At 43.0% G+C, this 12,195-nt stretch overlaps 1 protein-coding gene and 1 non-coding gene across 3 annotated transcripts; both read right to left on the bottom strand.

Moving 5' to 3' along the window:
* Positions 1–37: 37 nt before the first annotated feature.
* Positions 38–111, bottom strand: TRNAN-GUU. Its single transcript has one exon. It is a non-coding gene; the product is annotated as a tRNA-Asn (tRNA).
* A 2,284-nt stretch (positions 112–2,395) lies between these two features.
* LOC120691887 (K(+) efflux antiporter 5-like) lies at positions 2,396–9,625 on the bottom strand. Of its 2 annotated transcripts, none has more exons than XM_039975086.1 (20): positions 9,145–9,625; positions 8,834–8,877; positions 7,911–7,975; positions 7,729–7,813; positions 7,565–7,626; positions 7,391–7,466; positions 7,227–7,301; positions 6,842–6,913; positions 6,644–6,727; positions 6,469–6,537; positions 6,202–6,279; positions 5,615–5,703; positions 5,400–5,496; positions 4,826–4,879; positions 4,192–4,287; positions 3,771–3,959; positions 3,607–3,684; positions 3,441–3,485; positions 3,277–3,372; positions 2,396–2,897 (listed from the first exon to the last, which is right to left on the bottom strand). In XM_039975086.1, the coding sequence occupies exons 1-20, from the start codon at positions 9,383–9,385 to the stop codon at positions 2,844–2,846; spliced, it is 1,749 nt and encodes a 582-aa protein (XP_039831020.1). In that variant the 5' UTR covers positions 9,386–9,625; the 3' UTR covers positions 2,396–2,843. The 2 variants fall into 2 exon arrangements, with proteins under 2 accessions (XP_039831020.1, XP_039831021.1); XM_039975087.1 differs by having other exon boundaries at positions 2,396–2,885.
* Between the last annotated feature and the right edge of the window lie 2,570 nt (positions 9,626–12,195).

Genomic DNA, 12,195 nt, shown 5'->3' with positions numbered 1-12,195 from the left:
TAATGTGGTGAAATTTAAAAAAAATAATGTAAGAATTCGCTAGAAGGAGGGCTTGAACCTCCGACCTTATGGTTAACAGCCATACGCTCTAACCAACTGAGATATTCCAGCTTGTGTTTGGTCTTTGAAATATCAAACTTTTCTATGTAACTTTTCAGAAGGAAATATGTAGCCAAGCATGGGGTGATAGGCCTTTGTCTAGAGCAGGAAAGGAAGTTATGCTTCAATTTGTGGCACAGTCCATACAAAATTATATTATGAGTTGTTTTCAGCTTCCTAATGGCATATGTGATAAGATGAGAGCAATAATTTCAAACCATTGGTGGGGTTTTGAGGGAGGCAAAAAGAAAATGCATTGGCGATTTTGGGATTGGTTGACAACTCCAAAATTCATGGGAGGAATGGGTTTTAGAGATATGAAGATTTTCAATCAAGCAATGCTTGCAAGACAATGTTGGCGGTTGATAACAGAACCTGATTCTTTGTGTGCAAAGGTTCTTAAGGGGAGGTACTATCCAAAATGTCCCTTCATAGATTCTGGTCCCACAAGGTCGTGTTCTTTTACATGGCGAAGCTTGAGGTTTGGCAAAAGGCTTTTGGAAAAAGGCATCCTTTGGCGAGTGGGTAATGGAAAAGAAATCAGAATTATGAAGAATAAATGGATCCCTGGTATGCCTTGTATTCCAATTCATCCTATGGTGCAAATACCTGATGAACTTAAGGTGAATGCTCTAATTGATGAATCAAATAGGCAGTGGAATGAGGAGCTCATACGTATCTGCTTTTAGGCCAGCTGTTGCTAAGCGCATTCTAAATATTTCTTTGAGCCACAATCAGATTCCTGATTATGTGTCCTGGCCTTTGACAAAAAAAATGGGCATATACATGGTGAAACCTGCATATATCATGGCCAAAAGTGAGGCTGTACATCTAAAGGCTAGTGTTACGGGCAAGGGAGAATCGTCCGATCAGGTGTGCTCTGCAAAAGAATGGAAACGTTTATGGAGTATCAAAGCTCCACCCAAGATGAAAATTGTTTTGTGGCGATTTGCACATAATTGCCTCCCAACTGGACAAAAGCTTAGAACTAGAAACATCCCAGTTTATGACCTTTGTTGTCATTGTGGGAGAGAAGAAACTGTGGAGTATGCCTTTCTCACTTGTCATGTCATGGAAGTTTGGAAGGAATTAAAGAAAAGATGTGATTTCAAAAGATTGCCCAAACCCTTTGGATCTCCCTGACAATGGATTTTTGAAACTTTGGCTAACTGTTCAGATAGAGAGGCTACTATCTTTGTGATATCCTTCTGGCATATTTGGGAAGCTAGAAATGCTGCCCGAAATGGTGAAAATGAAGTGCATCCACACTGTATAGTTGAAAAAAAAAAACGTTGCCATATGTGGATATGGTGCTGCTATATATGTATGAACCTGTCGCTCAGTGTGATTCTCTTAAGCCTAAACATTGGAAACCACCACCGGTAGGATGGGTTATGGTGAATGTAGATGCAACATTGTTTCCAAAAACTAATCAGATGGGATTGGGCATTGTGTTCAGAAACCACAAAGAGGAATTTATAGCAGCGTACATACAAGGTATTGATAAGATCACAAGTCTTGAATTAGCGGAGGCAATTGCTTTCAGGCAGGCAATTCTCTTCGCTTTTGGGCTCCCATATAAGCAGGTTATAATTGCGACAGATTGTCTCTCTTTGATTAAGAAGCTCCGATCAGTAGCCATTGATCGATCCTTTACGGGAACTATCACTCAAGATATCAAGAAAGCCGCAAGTGCCTCTACTGTTCTCTCTTTTATTTATGTAAACAGAGGCTGTAATGAAGTAGCTCATGTAATTGCTAGATCTGCCAATCAGCTCTCCCAATCTGTATGGTTCTATGTAGCACCGTAGCACCAGAGTTTCTCTGGTCTTCCCTCTGCAACGTACCCTTTACTCAAAAAAAAAAAACTCTTGACTAGATTCTACCTTGCTACAGAATTCGAGATCGTGCGTCTGTCGCATATCTAGATTCCTGAACGCACTATGGCCAAAGCTGGAAAAAGGCCAGGCACGCGCGCTGCGCATATGCGTCCGGCTAGGGCAGCACCCCCTTCTGAAGCAACCACTAAGCGTCAAATGCCATTACCTCATGCCAGTTCTCCTCCAGCTAGATCGTGCAGGCTTAATAGCCTCACCCACTTTGGATCACGAGCCAGCATTAACAGAATCAAAGTTATTGCAAGTCGCAACCCCCCCCCCCCCCCCCCCCCCCCGGCCATGTCCGATCGATACGACAGCCCGGTTTGCCAAAGGACGGCACCAACACAAGCTGTCCTCTAACAAACAATTGGTAGTACGAGCAAAAAGTAACCATCAATGACAAGAATGATCAATTCGATGGATGGATGTGTTCATGTGTCGATTGACATGACAATTGGCAAGAACAGAGCAAATTCACGCTACAAAATACAGCTTTGCCATCATCTTCTGCCAATAAAATAGTGGTACATTTGAGCACAAGGCACCAAAATCCCTATTCTACCTTCCTAATTTGAGTTGGCAAGAATGATATACAAAACCAAGGCCCATCAGCGCCTTACTCGATGGACAAACCCCAGTGTATGCTACCTTGACAACATATACAGTATGTACACCTCAAAATTTCAATCGAAAGAATGCTATACTGCTCCGTGGCTGGCCAAGCTGTTAATTTTGGCCATCGCTTCGTGCTCCCGCAAAAGGGATTTGTGTAGTTGATTCTCCAATGCAACCATGGCATGTGCAAAGAGTCAACGCCCAAATAAATCACTGTCAGTTGAAAGAATGCCGTATCTACGCAAAATGTTAGAGCGATCTATTGTGGGCTTCAAGCATGACGGCTTTCTCCTGTAAAGGAAGCTGAAATATGATCAGATATGGAATTAAAAAGAACATGGATATAAGACTGATTGAGCCTATGGGGACTAACTCTGCTACTTTAGATCTATATATGTATTGGCAGAAATAACAGGTATAAATTATAAAACTTTTATTTTTCAGATTCAAGTATAAAGTATAAAATCATGGAAACGGAAGACAAGGTACTTCACAAAACAATAAACACAAATGTCAAACCTCAGGTAGTAGTTTATCTTGGACGTTTCTTAAAAACCTAAATCCTATCTAGATTCTAGAACATGAACTTTGAACACATGTTTTACTACAACCATAAATGTCTATTGACTAACTCGAGCTTTGAACACAAGTGGGCAAAATCAGCAAAGGTAATAAAGCATACCTCATTTTGCATGCTGTTTTCTGTGGGGAACCAACGCATAAGGATGCCAAGGTGCATTACCACAGGAATTAGTTTGAAAATGAGAGGAGTTGTTACCTGCAACAATGAAATAAAGTGAGTATGTATACCTAACAGCTCCATAATTCAGACAAAAAGGTATTTACCAAGCTAAGGGCAGTTGTTCCCAGTAATAGCAGATACATTTTCCCCTGCAAAATAATAATTTAAAATTACGGAATTTTATCATGCGCGTGTGACAACCTGGAGTTGCTATTCTAAAAATGAAGTATGTCTGAAAGAAAACAAATGAATGAAGTGAGAGTAATTCACCCCAACAAGATGAAGATGGGAGGCGCGGCTCAAAAGCACAAAAGCAAACTCTCCTATCTGAGCTAAGGATAGCCCAACCTTGGTCAGACAAGAAAGAAAGAGTGAGAATGCATTTGAAGATTGCAGAAATACTGATGGACAGCCACTAAGGGACAGATACTTACAACAAAAGCTGTTCTGATGCTGTACCCAAATGCCTTTACGACAACAGTTACGACTATACTCTTTACTATTATAACCAGTATAACAGCTGCAAGTAATATGTCAACATGATTCCACAAGAACTTAACATGTATGAGCATTCCAATGCTTGCAAGGAAGAGTGCTGCAAATAAATTGCGAATGGCTTCCACCTTTAAAAAAAAAGTTAGGGAGAGTTCAGCTACTATAATGAAACGTCCACATCCAATTATTGAATATGCCAAAATGAGATGAGCTCAAACTAAGTAAACCTATAGACAAACTCCTTCCAAAGGGTCTAACTCTTTATAACTCTTAAATCGACGAAGAAAAATGGAGAGTAAACAGTTGGTTGCCAGTAAAGTCAGATAGTTGCAGAAAAGTTGACTGAATGCAGAATAGCACCTGCTCCAAAGTATGATGAGCAAAATCTGTGGTGGATATCATAACGCCAGCAAGAAATGACCCCAATTCAAGACTCAATCCGAAATAATCACTGCACTGGCAAATACAAAGGCACAACATCAGGTTATAAACATGAATAATGTGGAGTTATATGTATGCTGATGGGACTTGGAAATAGCTGAGGGTAAAAAAAGAAAGAAAACGAAAGCATTATACTACCAGTTACCCCCCTCATGTCACAATGTCAGATTCAAAATAAAGTAGCATTACGAATCAATTCATTATCTCATGGATAATGAATCAATTTGTTCATACAGGGGAAATTAAACTAACAAGTTGCTCTCACAATGCTGGGGTCATTATTCGATTCCCGCTTTTAGAGTTTTAGTTGTCTTGACAACTATGAACAACTATCGAAGTTAAGATGCCAACATGAGAATAGTTGATACTCCAAGCGAAGAAACCATATCCATCTATAATGCTTCGCAAAAAGACTCTATGCTATACCAGTCACCAGTGCACAAGCAAGAATTTTATACTACCGCCATTTGTCACATTGCACTTATATGCCTACCTGTAAAGACAAAATGGGGCCTGACCAAAATATGCTTTAAGAAATGAAACAAAAAATTACCCAGGCTAGCAGCAAGCAGAAAGCGACAGAGGCCAACTGGTAGAGTTCATTTGTCTGCATATATAAAAAAAAAAGGAAGTGAGGGGGGCAATGCAGGAACATCAGAGAATGTTCAGCAGAAAAATACTAATTATATCTTATCATTATGTGAACATATATTTTGGAGAAAAGGTCTCCCTATTTTGTTTTATTTGCAAAATGGAGTAAAAACGCAAACAAGTCTGCATCCAGTTTACGGTTCAGGACATGCTCACCAACAATAAAGAACATATATGATGTTTAGCCAGCTTTTTAAAGATTCTCATAAACAAAAAAAACTAAGTGTTTGCTGAGCATAAAGGGTGTACATGCGCAAAGTGGTATTGCAAAACATTATCTGTTACTACCTCTATGGCTCTACCGCCACAAGAGAAAAAGAATGAAAATATAAGAAAAAAAGACACCCACCCTGCCTCATGTGCACACACTTAATGAATATGAGTAAAAAAGAAATGCAGATGTCAGAATCATCATTAAGTATATATGAAGAGTAAAGGCGGACAGGACAAAAGAGGAACAGCTCAATTGGCCAAACCTGTGAAGATAACTGAATCATCAATTTTAAGAATCTAGGAACAATTGACCATGTCATCATATATGTAACAGCTACAAATATGGACAGCACAAGCAACCTGCACATACAAAACATTTCAGGTTCGACGTCACTCAAGACATAAAAGGGTTTTAACATACATTTTTGTGACATGGAAATTTTGATTTTAGTAAAAATATGTATCCTCATATTCTTACAATTTCGCCATTGACATCACTCCTCCAAAAATGCCACTAGCACCTCCAAGAACGGGAAGGAGAGCAAATAGCAGGCCAACTGCACAATCCTGGAGTAAACGAAACACAAATGTCACCACTGGATCTTAACGGAGAGCAGTTATACAACACTAGCACATAGAAACTACTACCTCCATATCTTTTTATATGATGTTTCAGACCAAATAATTGTACTAAAATAAACTAAAATTTTATGTCCTAACGACATGTAAAAAGATATGGAGGGAGTACTTTTCATCAAGGGAGCTTACCAAGAAATATTAAGTACCATTTCTTTCAGCACTTAAATACTAAGCCAATGTTAACTTGGCCATGTCTTAAATGTATGTGTTTTATTAGGATTGCCCTCAATGTACCTTTTATTTAAGCTCTATAGCATGATAGACAGAACAATCTAATATCCAAATAAGAGGGACGTTTACCTTACTAGTGAGTTAATCGGACTAACTGGTTTTCAACAAATATGTTTCCAACTTTCTAGATTTTTTCCCAGATCATAATAACCACAGAAGAGAAAACATATGAAAGAATTGGATGGGAGTCTTCACCTGAAGTATAAGCGTTCCAATTGTTACTTGACCATGAAGCGTGTTTGTACTGCCTTTTTCAACTAAAAACTTGGAAACCTGGGAGGATGGTAACAGATCAAAGATCCTCGTAAGTCAATTTGCCAGACCGTTTAATTGGAATATGCCCAAAATGTAAACCACCTACCTTGATGCCCAGTTCAAATGCCCATCTCAACCAAATTGCAATAATAAATGGGAAATTAATAAGTATTTATAATAAATAGCACCTTGAACAAACATACTTACCACTGCAGTAGACGACATAGACAAGAAAGCACCAACGAACACCCCTTCGGATGATTTAGCACCACACAACTGGAAAAGTTACAAAATTACTTTTAGGTGAGCAGTGTTTCTATTACAGTGCAACATGCATTGAAGAAGCAAGAAATGTAATTTGAAGATGGGTAGGTGCATATACCGCTGCAGTGAGGCCACACAAGAACATGAACAGTGCAATCTGAAGCAGACCACCAAGTACAGCAACAGGACCAACCACTTTCAACTGATAGAAAGGACAGACATGGTAAGGAAGCGATTTGACATGTATATTTGTCAAAATTACTTTGAGAAGAGAAATATTAGCTTGAAGACAATATCCATAGATTTTTTTGGGTACCTTAGTCAGTGAAAACTCGAGACCAAGAGCAAAAAGAAGAAACACAACACCAAACTGAGCAAAAGTTTCCACCTGTAGTTGAACACAATAATTTTGATAAGTATGCAACTTCAATTAAATGAGGCCAAATGGAACTAATCTTCTGGTGACTATTATTTAAGAGAAAGATAAAGTTTGGACCACATTTTAGATAAACCTAATTGTAAGCCTTGCGTACGTAAAATATGTTCTTTCAAATGTCCACACCAACCCTTTGGTGGGCATATTTAACAGAAACTTTTCTTAAATGAAACTGTAAAAGAAATATCATTGATCAGAAAATCGAGGAAAGTAAGAAAAAAGGGGGGCAGAACTGCATTTTGCAAGCTGCCAATGATTGGGTTACCTGCACCATTTCACTGATAAAGTTCAAACCCCCAGGTCCAACTAGAGAACCAGCAAGTAGGTAGCCAACAATAACCTGGAAGAATAACATAAACCATGCTTACTGAGGATGCATGTAGTTTAGTCAAACTGAGTTTAGTATAATAATATCTCACAATTACTGACCGGCTGCCCCAAACAAGAGAATATGATACCACCACCAGTAGCTGAAACAATTATAACTACCAGATCTTTAATCAATCTGCAATTGAGAAATAACAGGTTATGGGGCCTTAACAGATTACATATGCATACAAGTGAAGGTATGTGGGGTTTAGTGGCGGGGGGAAAGCAGCTGACCTTAAATCTAATTGAAGTGTTGGATACTTTGTTTTACGATTTGACATCACAAAAACATTATCCTGCACAAGGTTAGTGCCTTTGTTTAGTGATAACCAAACCAATCGCAAGGTGTTTCATAAGTAGTTAAAAAGGTATACGAGTTATTAAGTGAATTTGCACACCTCTTTATCTATCACAGTTTCCAAGTCATCAGAGGTCTCATCCTGACCTCCAAACATGTCACCTATTTGGAAAGGCTTTGGGGAACTGCACAAGAACCGCAGCGTAAGTCAGAAACTTGATATGGCAGGGTGCTACAGAAATAATAATTTTGACAGGTGATGTTGAAAAATTCTGGCCATACTTTGTGTGCTGTGAATCATTCTTCTTCTTGTCATGTGTAATGACAGCTACTGTCTCCAAAACAGCCTGAGTAAAAAAAGAAAGTTATTTTTTTGTTTATCTAACAAACCATATTAAAAACTGGGGGGGGGGGGGGGGGAGTCTAGCAGCCAAAAAAATGTTTTGAAGATTTTTATGTCCATTTTCTTTTGAAAAAAAAGAGAAGATACACGGTGACCTGTTTCAGTCCTAGCGATGCCAAAGTTATCTATTTAGAGTAAACCAGATGGCAAGGGATTAGTAATATGAACACAACACAAGAGGCAAAGATAAACTCAAATGATATAACTTCCGGGAAAATTTCACATACAACAAGTTACTTCAGCAGAACAGGAAGCTTACAAAAAATATAAAGTTTGACTTTCATAAGCATTAAAACATAGATTTACATTTTAACTAACATGACATCTGTTTCCATAAAACATAGGAGCAAATGCCATCAAACTATCTTGATAAGATAGCTAAAAGTCTTGTGATTAGCAAGGGGCATCATTTATGCAGGTGTATGCTTATTGAAAAGAAATATTCCCTAATAGAGCTCTTCTCTTTGCTTTTAGTTCACTGTCTCACCAATCCCAGCAGGTCACTGAGGTACTTCACTTTACTTTTGTCACTGATTCACCAAGCAACTATGCAGCTACATATCAAACTATTATGACTCAGCTTTCCCAAAATACCATGCCATGTTTATTCACTCAAATTACTCATTACCAGTTCTTCTAGGTGACAATCTAAGGCTATGTGCATGAGGTTCCTTCACCACTTGTTGTGCACTTTTTTTAAAAAAGGACCCATCTTACTAGATGTAAATGTTATACAGCAGCTTTGGAAAACATTATCGGAGAACAATTCACAACATGCTTGCAAGAGGGAAGTCACACCTACTTGATGATCTGATACACTGTTGTTGAAGCTACTCTTGTCAGGAGCTGCAAGAGAATGAGCAGAAGAGCAAATCATCATTCAGAAAGTGCAGGATGTAATGTTGTAGCTAATACAGTAGCAATTCATCAGACCAGGAGCACAGGACGTAACACGGTACAGCAAATGCTAGTACAGCTTATTAAACCGTGAGAAATTCGTGGACGAGCCATTGCTATCCTACTCAGCTCGTACTGAGCGACGAGGAAGCTTTTCCCTAAAAAACCCAAATGCCTCGCGAGCGAGGCCAGTGCAGCGCAGATCCAGATTCGTACCGTCGGGCGTGTCGCTGTCCGCGAACTCCTTGTCGAGCACGCGGCCGAACATCTCGGCGATGCTGCCATCCCCGGTGGCGTTGTGCGTGCCGTTGGTGACGAGCGTCCCGTAGAACTTCTCCCGCATCTCCTTGTCGGGCCTCGCGGCCGCCGGCGCGAGGACCAGGGCGAGCGCGAGCGCGACGACGGCCGCGGCGAACCGCCGGCGAGGCGAGGGCCCCGCGGCGGCCGCGGGAGCCATCGGAATGGATCGGGCGGGCGCGGCGGCGAGCGAGCGTGCGGCGGCGGGAGACGGGAGGGGAGGCAGCGAGATTTGCGGGTGGCGCGTCGGGGTCGGGGATTTTATTTCGCCGCGGGCGCGGGGAGATGGGTTGGCGTGCTGCGTGGTGGTGGTCTGGTGGATGGAGTCGTCGTCCGATTGCGAGCACGAGGCCGGCTCAGGCGGCCGCAGCGGAGGCGGAGGGGAGAGGCGTCGCGGTCGCGGCGTGACGGCACGGCGCCGGTGGTTATGCTTGGCAGCCTGGGTGGCGTTGCGTCGCTGGCACAGTGACGCCTGAACCTGGTACGGCGGGAGCAGGGCCCACTGGTCGGTGGCTCCAATTCCGTTCGGCACACGGTCTCTGAATTTGTGATGTCATCACCGCAGGCGCAGCTCACGATCTTCCCTCCGAGCTAATTTCCTGGCTGTGTGGTTACAGGTTTTGTGGTAATCGTTGTCAAGCACGGCATCAGATGGGTTTTGGTACGGGCCTCTCTGAATTTTCCATGACATCGATGAAAGTATCAGATCAGACTTGACAAATTCACAGGACGCTCATCTTCGAGCGAACGATGCCACGTTTTCACATCACATGGCACGAGCTGCGCAGAATACTCTGTGTGGTCGCGCTCCTCCAGCTTTAAACTAAGCCGTTCAAAGAAGGGAAAATTGGTTGTGTAACATTGAAAAATAATGACTTCCCTAAAATACCATCAAATTCCTTCGGCCCCGCAAAATACCATCGAAACTTGCAAACCTTACCGAAAAGTAGCACTCCGTCACGTTTCCGCTAACTCGTTCGTTATTGTCCTTCACTCCTTCATCCTCCGACGGCGCGCGCAGCGGCGGCCGCTGGCCCGAGCTCCCCCACCCAGCCGCTCAGTTGCGGCCTCACCGTGCGCCTGCTGCCAGCCAGAGCGCTCTCGCCCAGCTCGTCGGCGACCTTGCTTTGCCAAGCTCGTCATCTCCACGCCGCCCCGGGGCTCGCGCTCGCCTGCCAAGTGTTCCTCCGCACGCGCCACCACGCCCCGGCGACGAACACCATCTCCGGTGGCAGCGCGCACCACGGCCATCGACGGCCGGTCACGGCAACGCTCCCCCTCGCCGGCCTGTTGCTCAGGGAGCACCATTCCCACCCCACGGGTGGGTCACGTCCTCCAGCTAGGCCTTGGGGCAACCGGAGCACATATCGACGGTGACACCCATAGCCACGGCCCCGCCATGGCAACGCCGCGCGTTCTGGGCGCCCGATGCTCGGAACAGGCCAGAAAACCACTCAAGCACGATCTACCAACCGCTCTCACCCTTCCAGGCTACCCAGAACAGACCCAAAGGATCGGAAGGACTTCGCTCACTGACGGCCCGATCTTCCTGCTCGACAGCGGCCCGAGGAAGAAGACAACCGTGAATTCGGAGCTCCGGTGGTGCATTCAACTTGGAAAGGGCTCAAATTGAATGTTGGGAGCTCGGTGGTGCTATGGTTCCAAGGAATTGAACTGGGATGAAGGGATGGTGGCGAATTTGGCGGCAAAGGAGAGCTCGGCTATGAAGGGGTTAAACTGATCGTGATGGGGATGAACTGATCCGGGGCCTATGAAGGAACGACCGAGCCATGCGAGGGTGTTGAGGCGCGGTGGTGGCAAGCGCGCAATGGCCGGAAGAAGCAAGAGCCGCGTGGCGTGGGTGCGTGCAGGTGGCCGGGAAACCATCGAGACAACAGGAGCTGCGCGGCACAGCCATGGTGAGGACAGCAAGAAGGGAGGAGGAAGATGCAACTCACGACGTTAACAGGTAAGCTGACAGAATGCTAGATGAATGTAACGTTCTTTGTTTTGATGGTATTTTACGGAACGGTAAATCTTTAATGGTATTTTCAAGATACAATGATTTTTTTGGTGGTATGAGACCAATTTTCTCTTCAAAGAAAAACTTTATAAGTAGTAGTGGTAGAAATAGCACAAGGACATAGCTCTCAGGTTATCTGCACAAATTGGCTAAGCAACCCCCCATGACTGTCCAAACAAGAGTCCTGCGCTAATTCACCAAGGAAAAGAGTTCTCCGTCTTTTATACTCCAAGGCTGTGTTTAGTTCTAAAATTTCTCTCTCCAAACTTCACTATTCACCTATCACATCAAATCTTTTGCTTCATGCATGGAGCATTAAATATAGATAAATAAAAAACTAATTGCATAGTTTTGATGTATACGACGAGACGAATTTTTTAAACCTAGTTAGGTCATGGTAGGACAACAATTACCGCAAATAAATAAAAAGTGCTACAGTGTGCTAGTGCCCGATGTGGCCCTTTTTACCACCGTTTTACGGATCTAAACACAACCCAAGATTGCTGCATCTGAACAAGCAGTTTGGTTGGTCGCAGGTCAGTATATGCAGACAGTGTCAGCATTAACAGCGATGCTATAAACTTGCATCTCGGAATGGTGAAAGCCTGTGGCGCCTGATTTTGATTCCACCGGAGATTAGTTATTCCGGACACAATACACAATTGCAGCCCAGTCGGGTCAGAAACTTCATTTTTTTTTACTTGATGAAAATACAAGCGGCCTCCAGCTGAACTGCTGAGCTCAGCGTGTACATTCAGAATAATACTGGGACAGATCATATATTAACGCACGGTTGGTCATCCATCTCCAGGAGATAACTGAAAGTAACTTAATTGCTTCAGTCAAAGCAAGGCCTCGGCGCCTCTGGATGGTTCTAGACCCATGTGCTCAGGCTCTTAGGGACCGTCCTAATTATCAATGGAGTAAATTGCACCCACCATACAACA

This window comes from Panicum virgatum, chromosome 9N (genome assembly GCF_016808335.1).
Source record: "Panicum virgatum strain AP13 chromosome 9N, P.virgatum_v5, whole genome shotgun sequence".
Taxonomy (NCBI): domain Eukaryota; kingdom Viridiplantae; phylum Streptophyta; class Magnoliopsida; order Poales; family Poaceae; genus Panicum; species Panicum virgatum.
The sequence above is the reverse complement of the archived record's forward strand: the minus strand, read 5'-3'. Positions and strand labels throughout refer to the sequence as shown.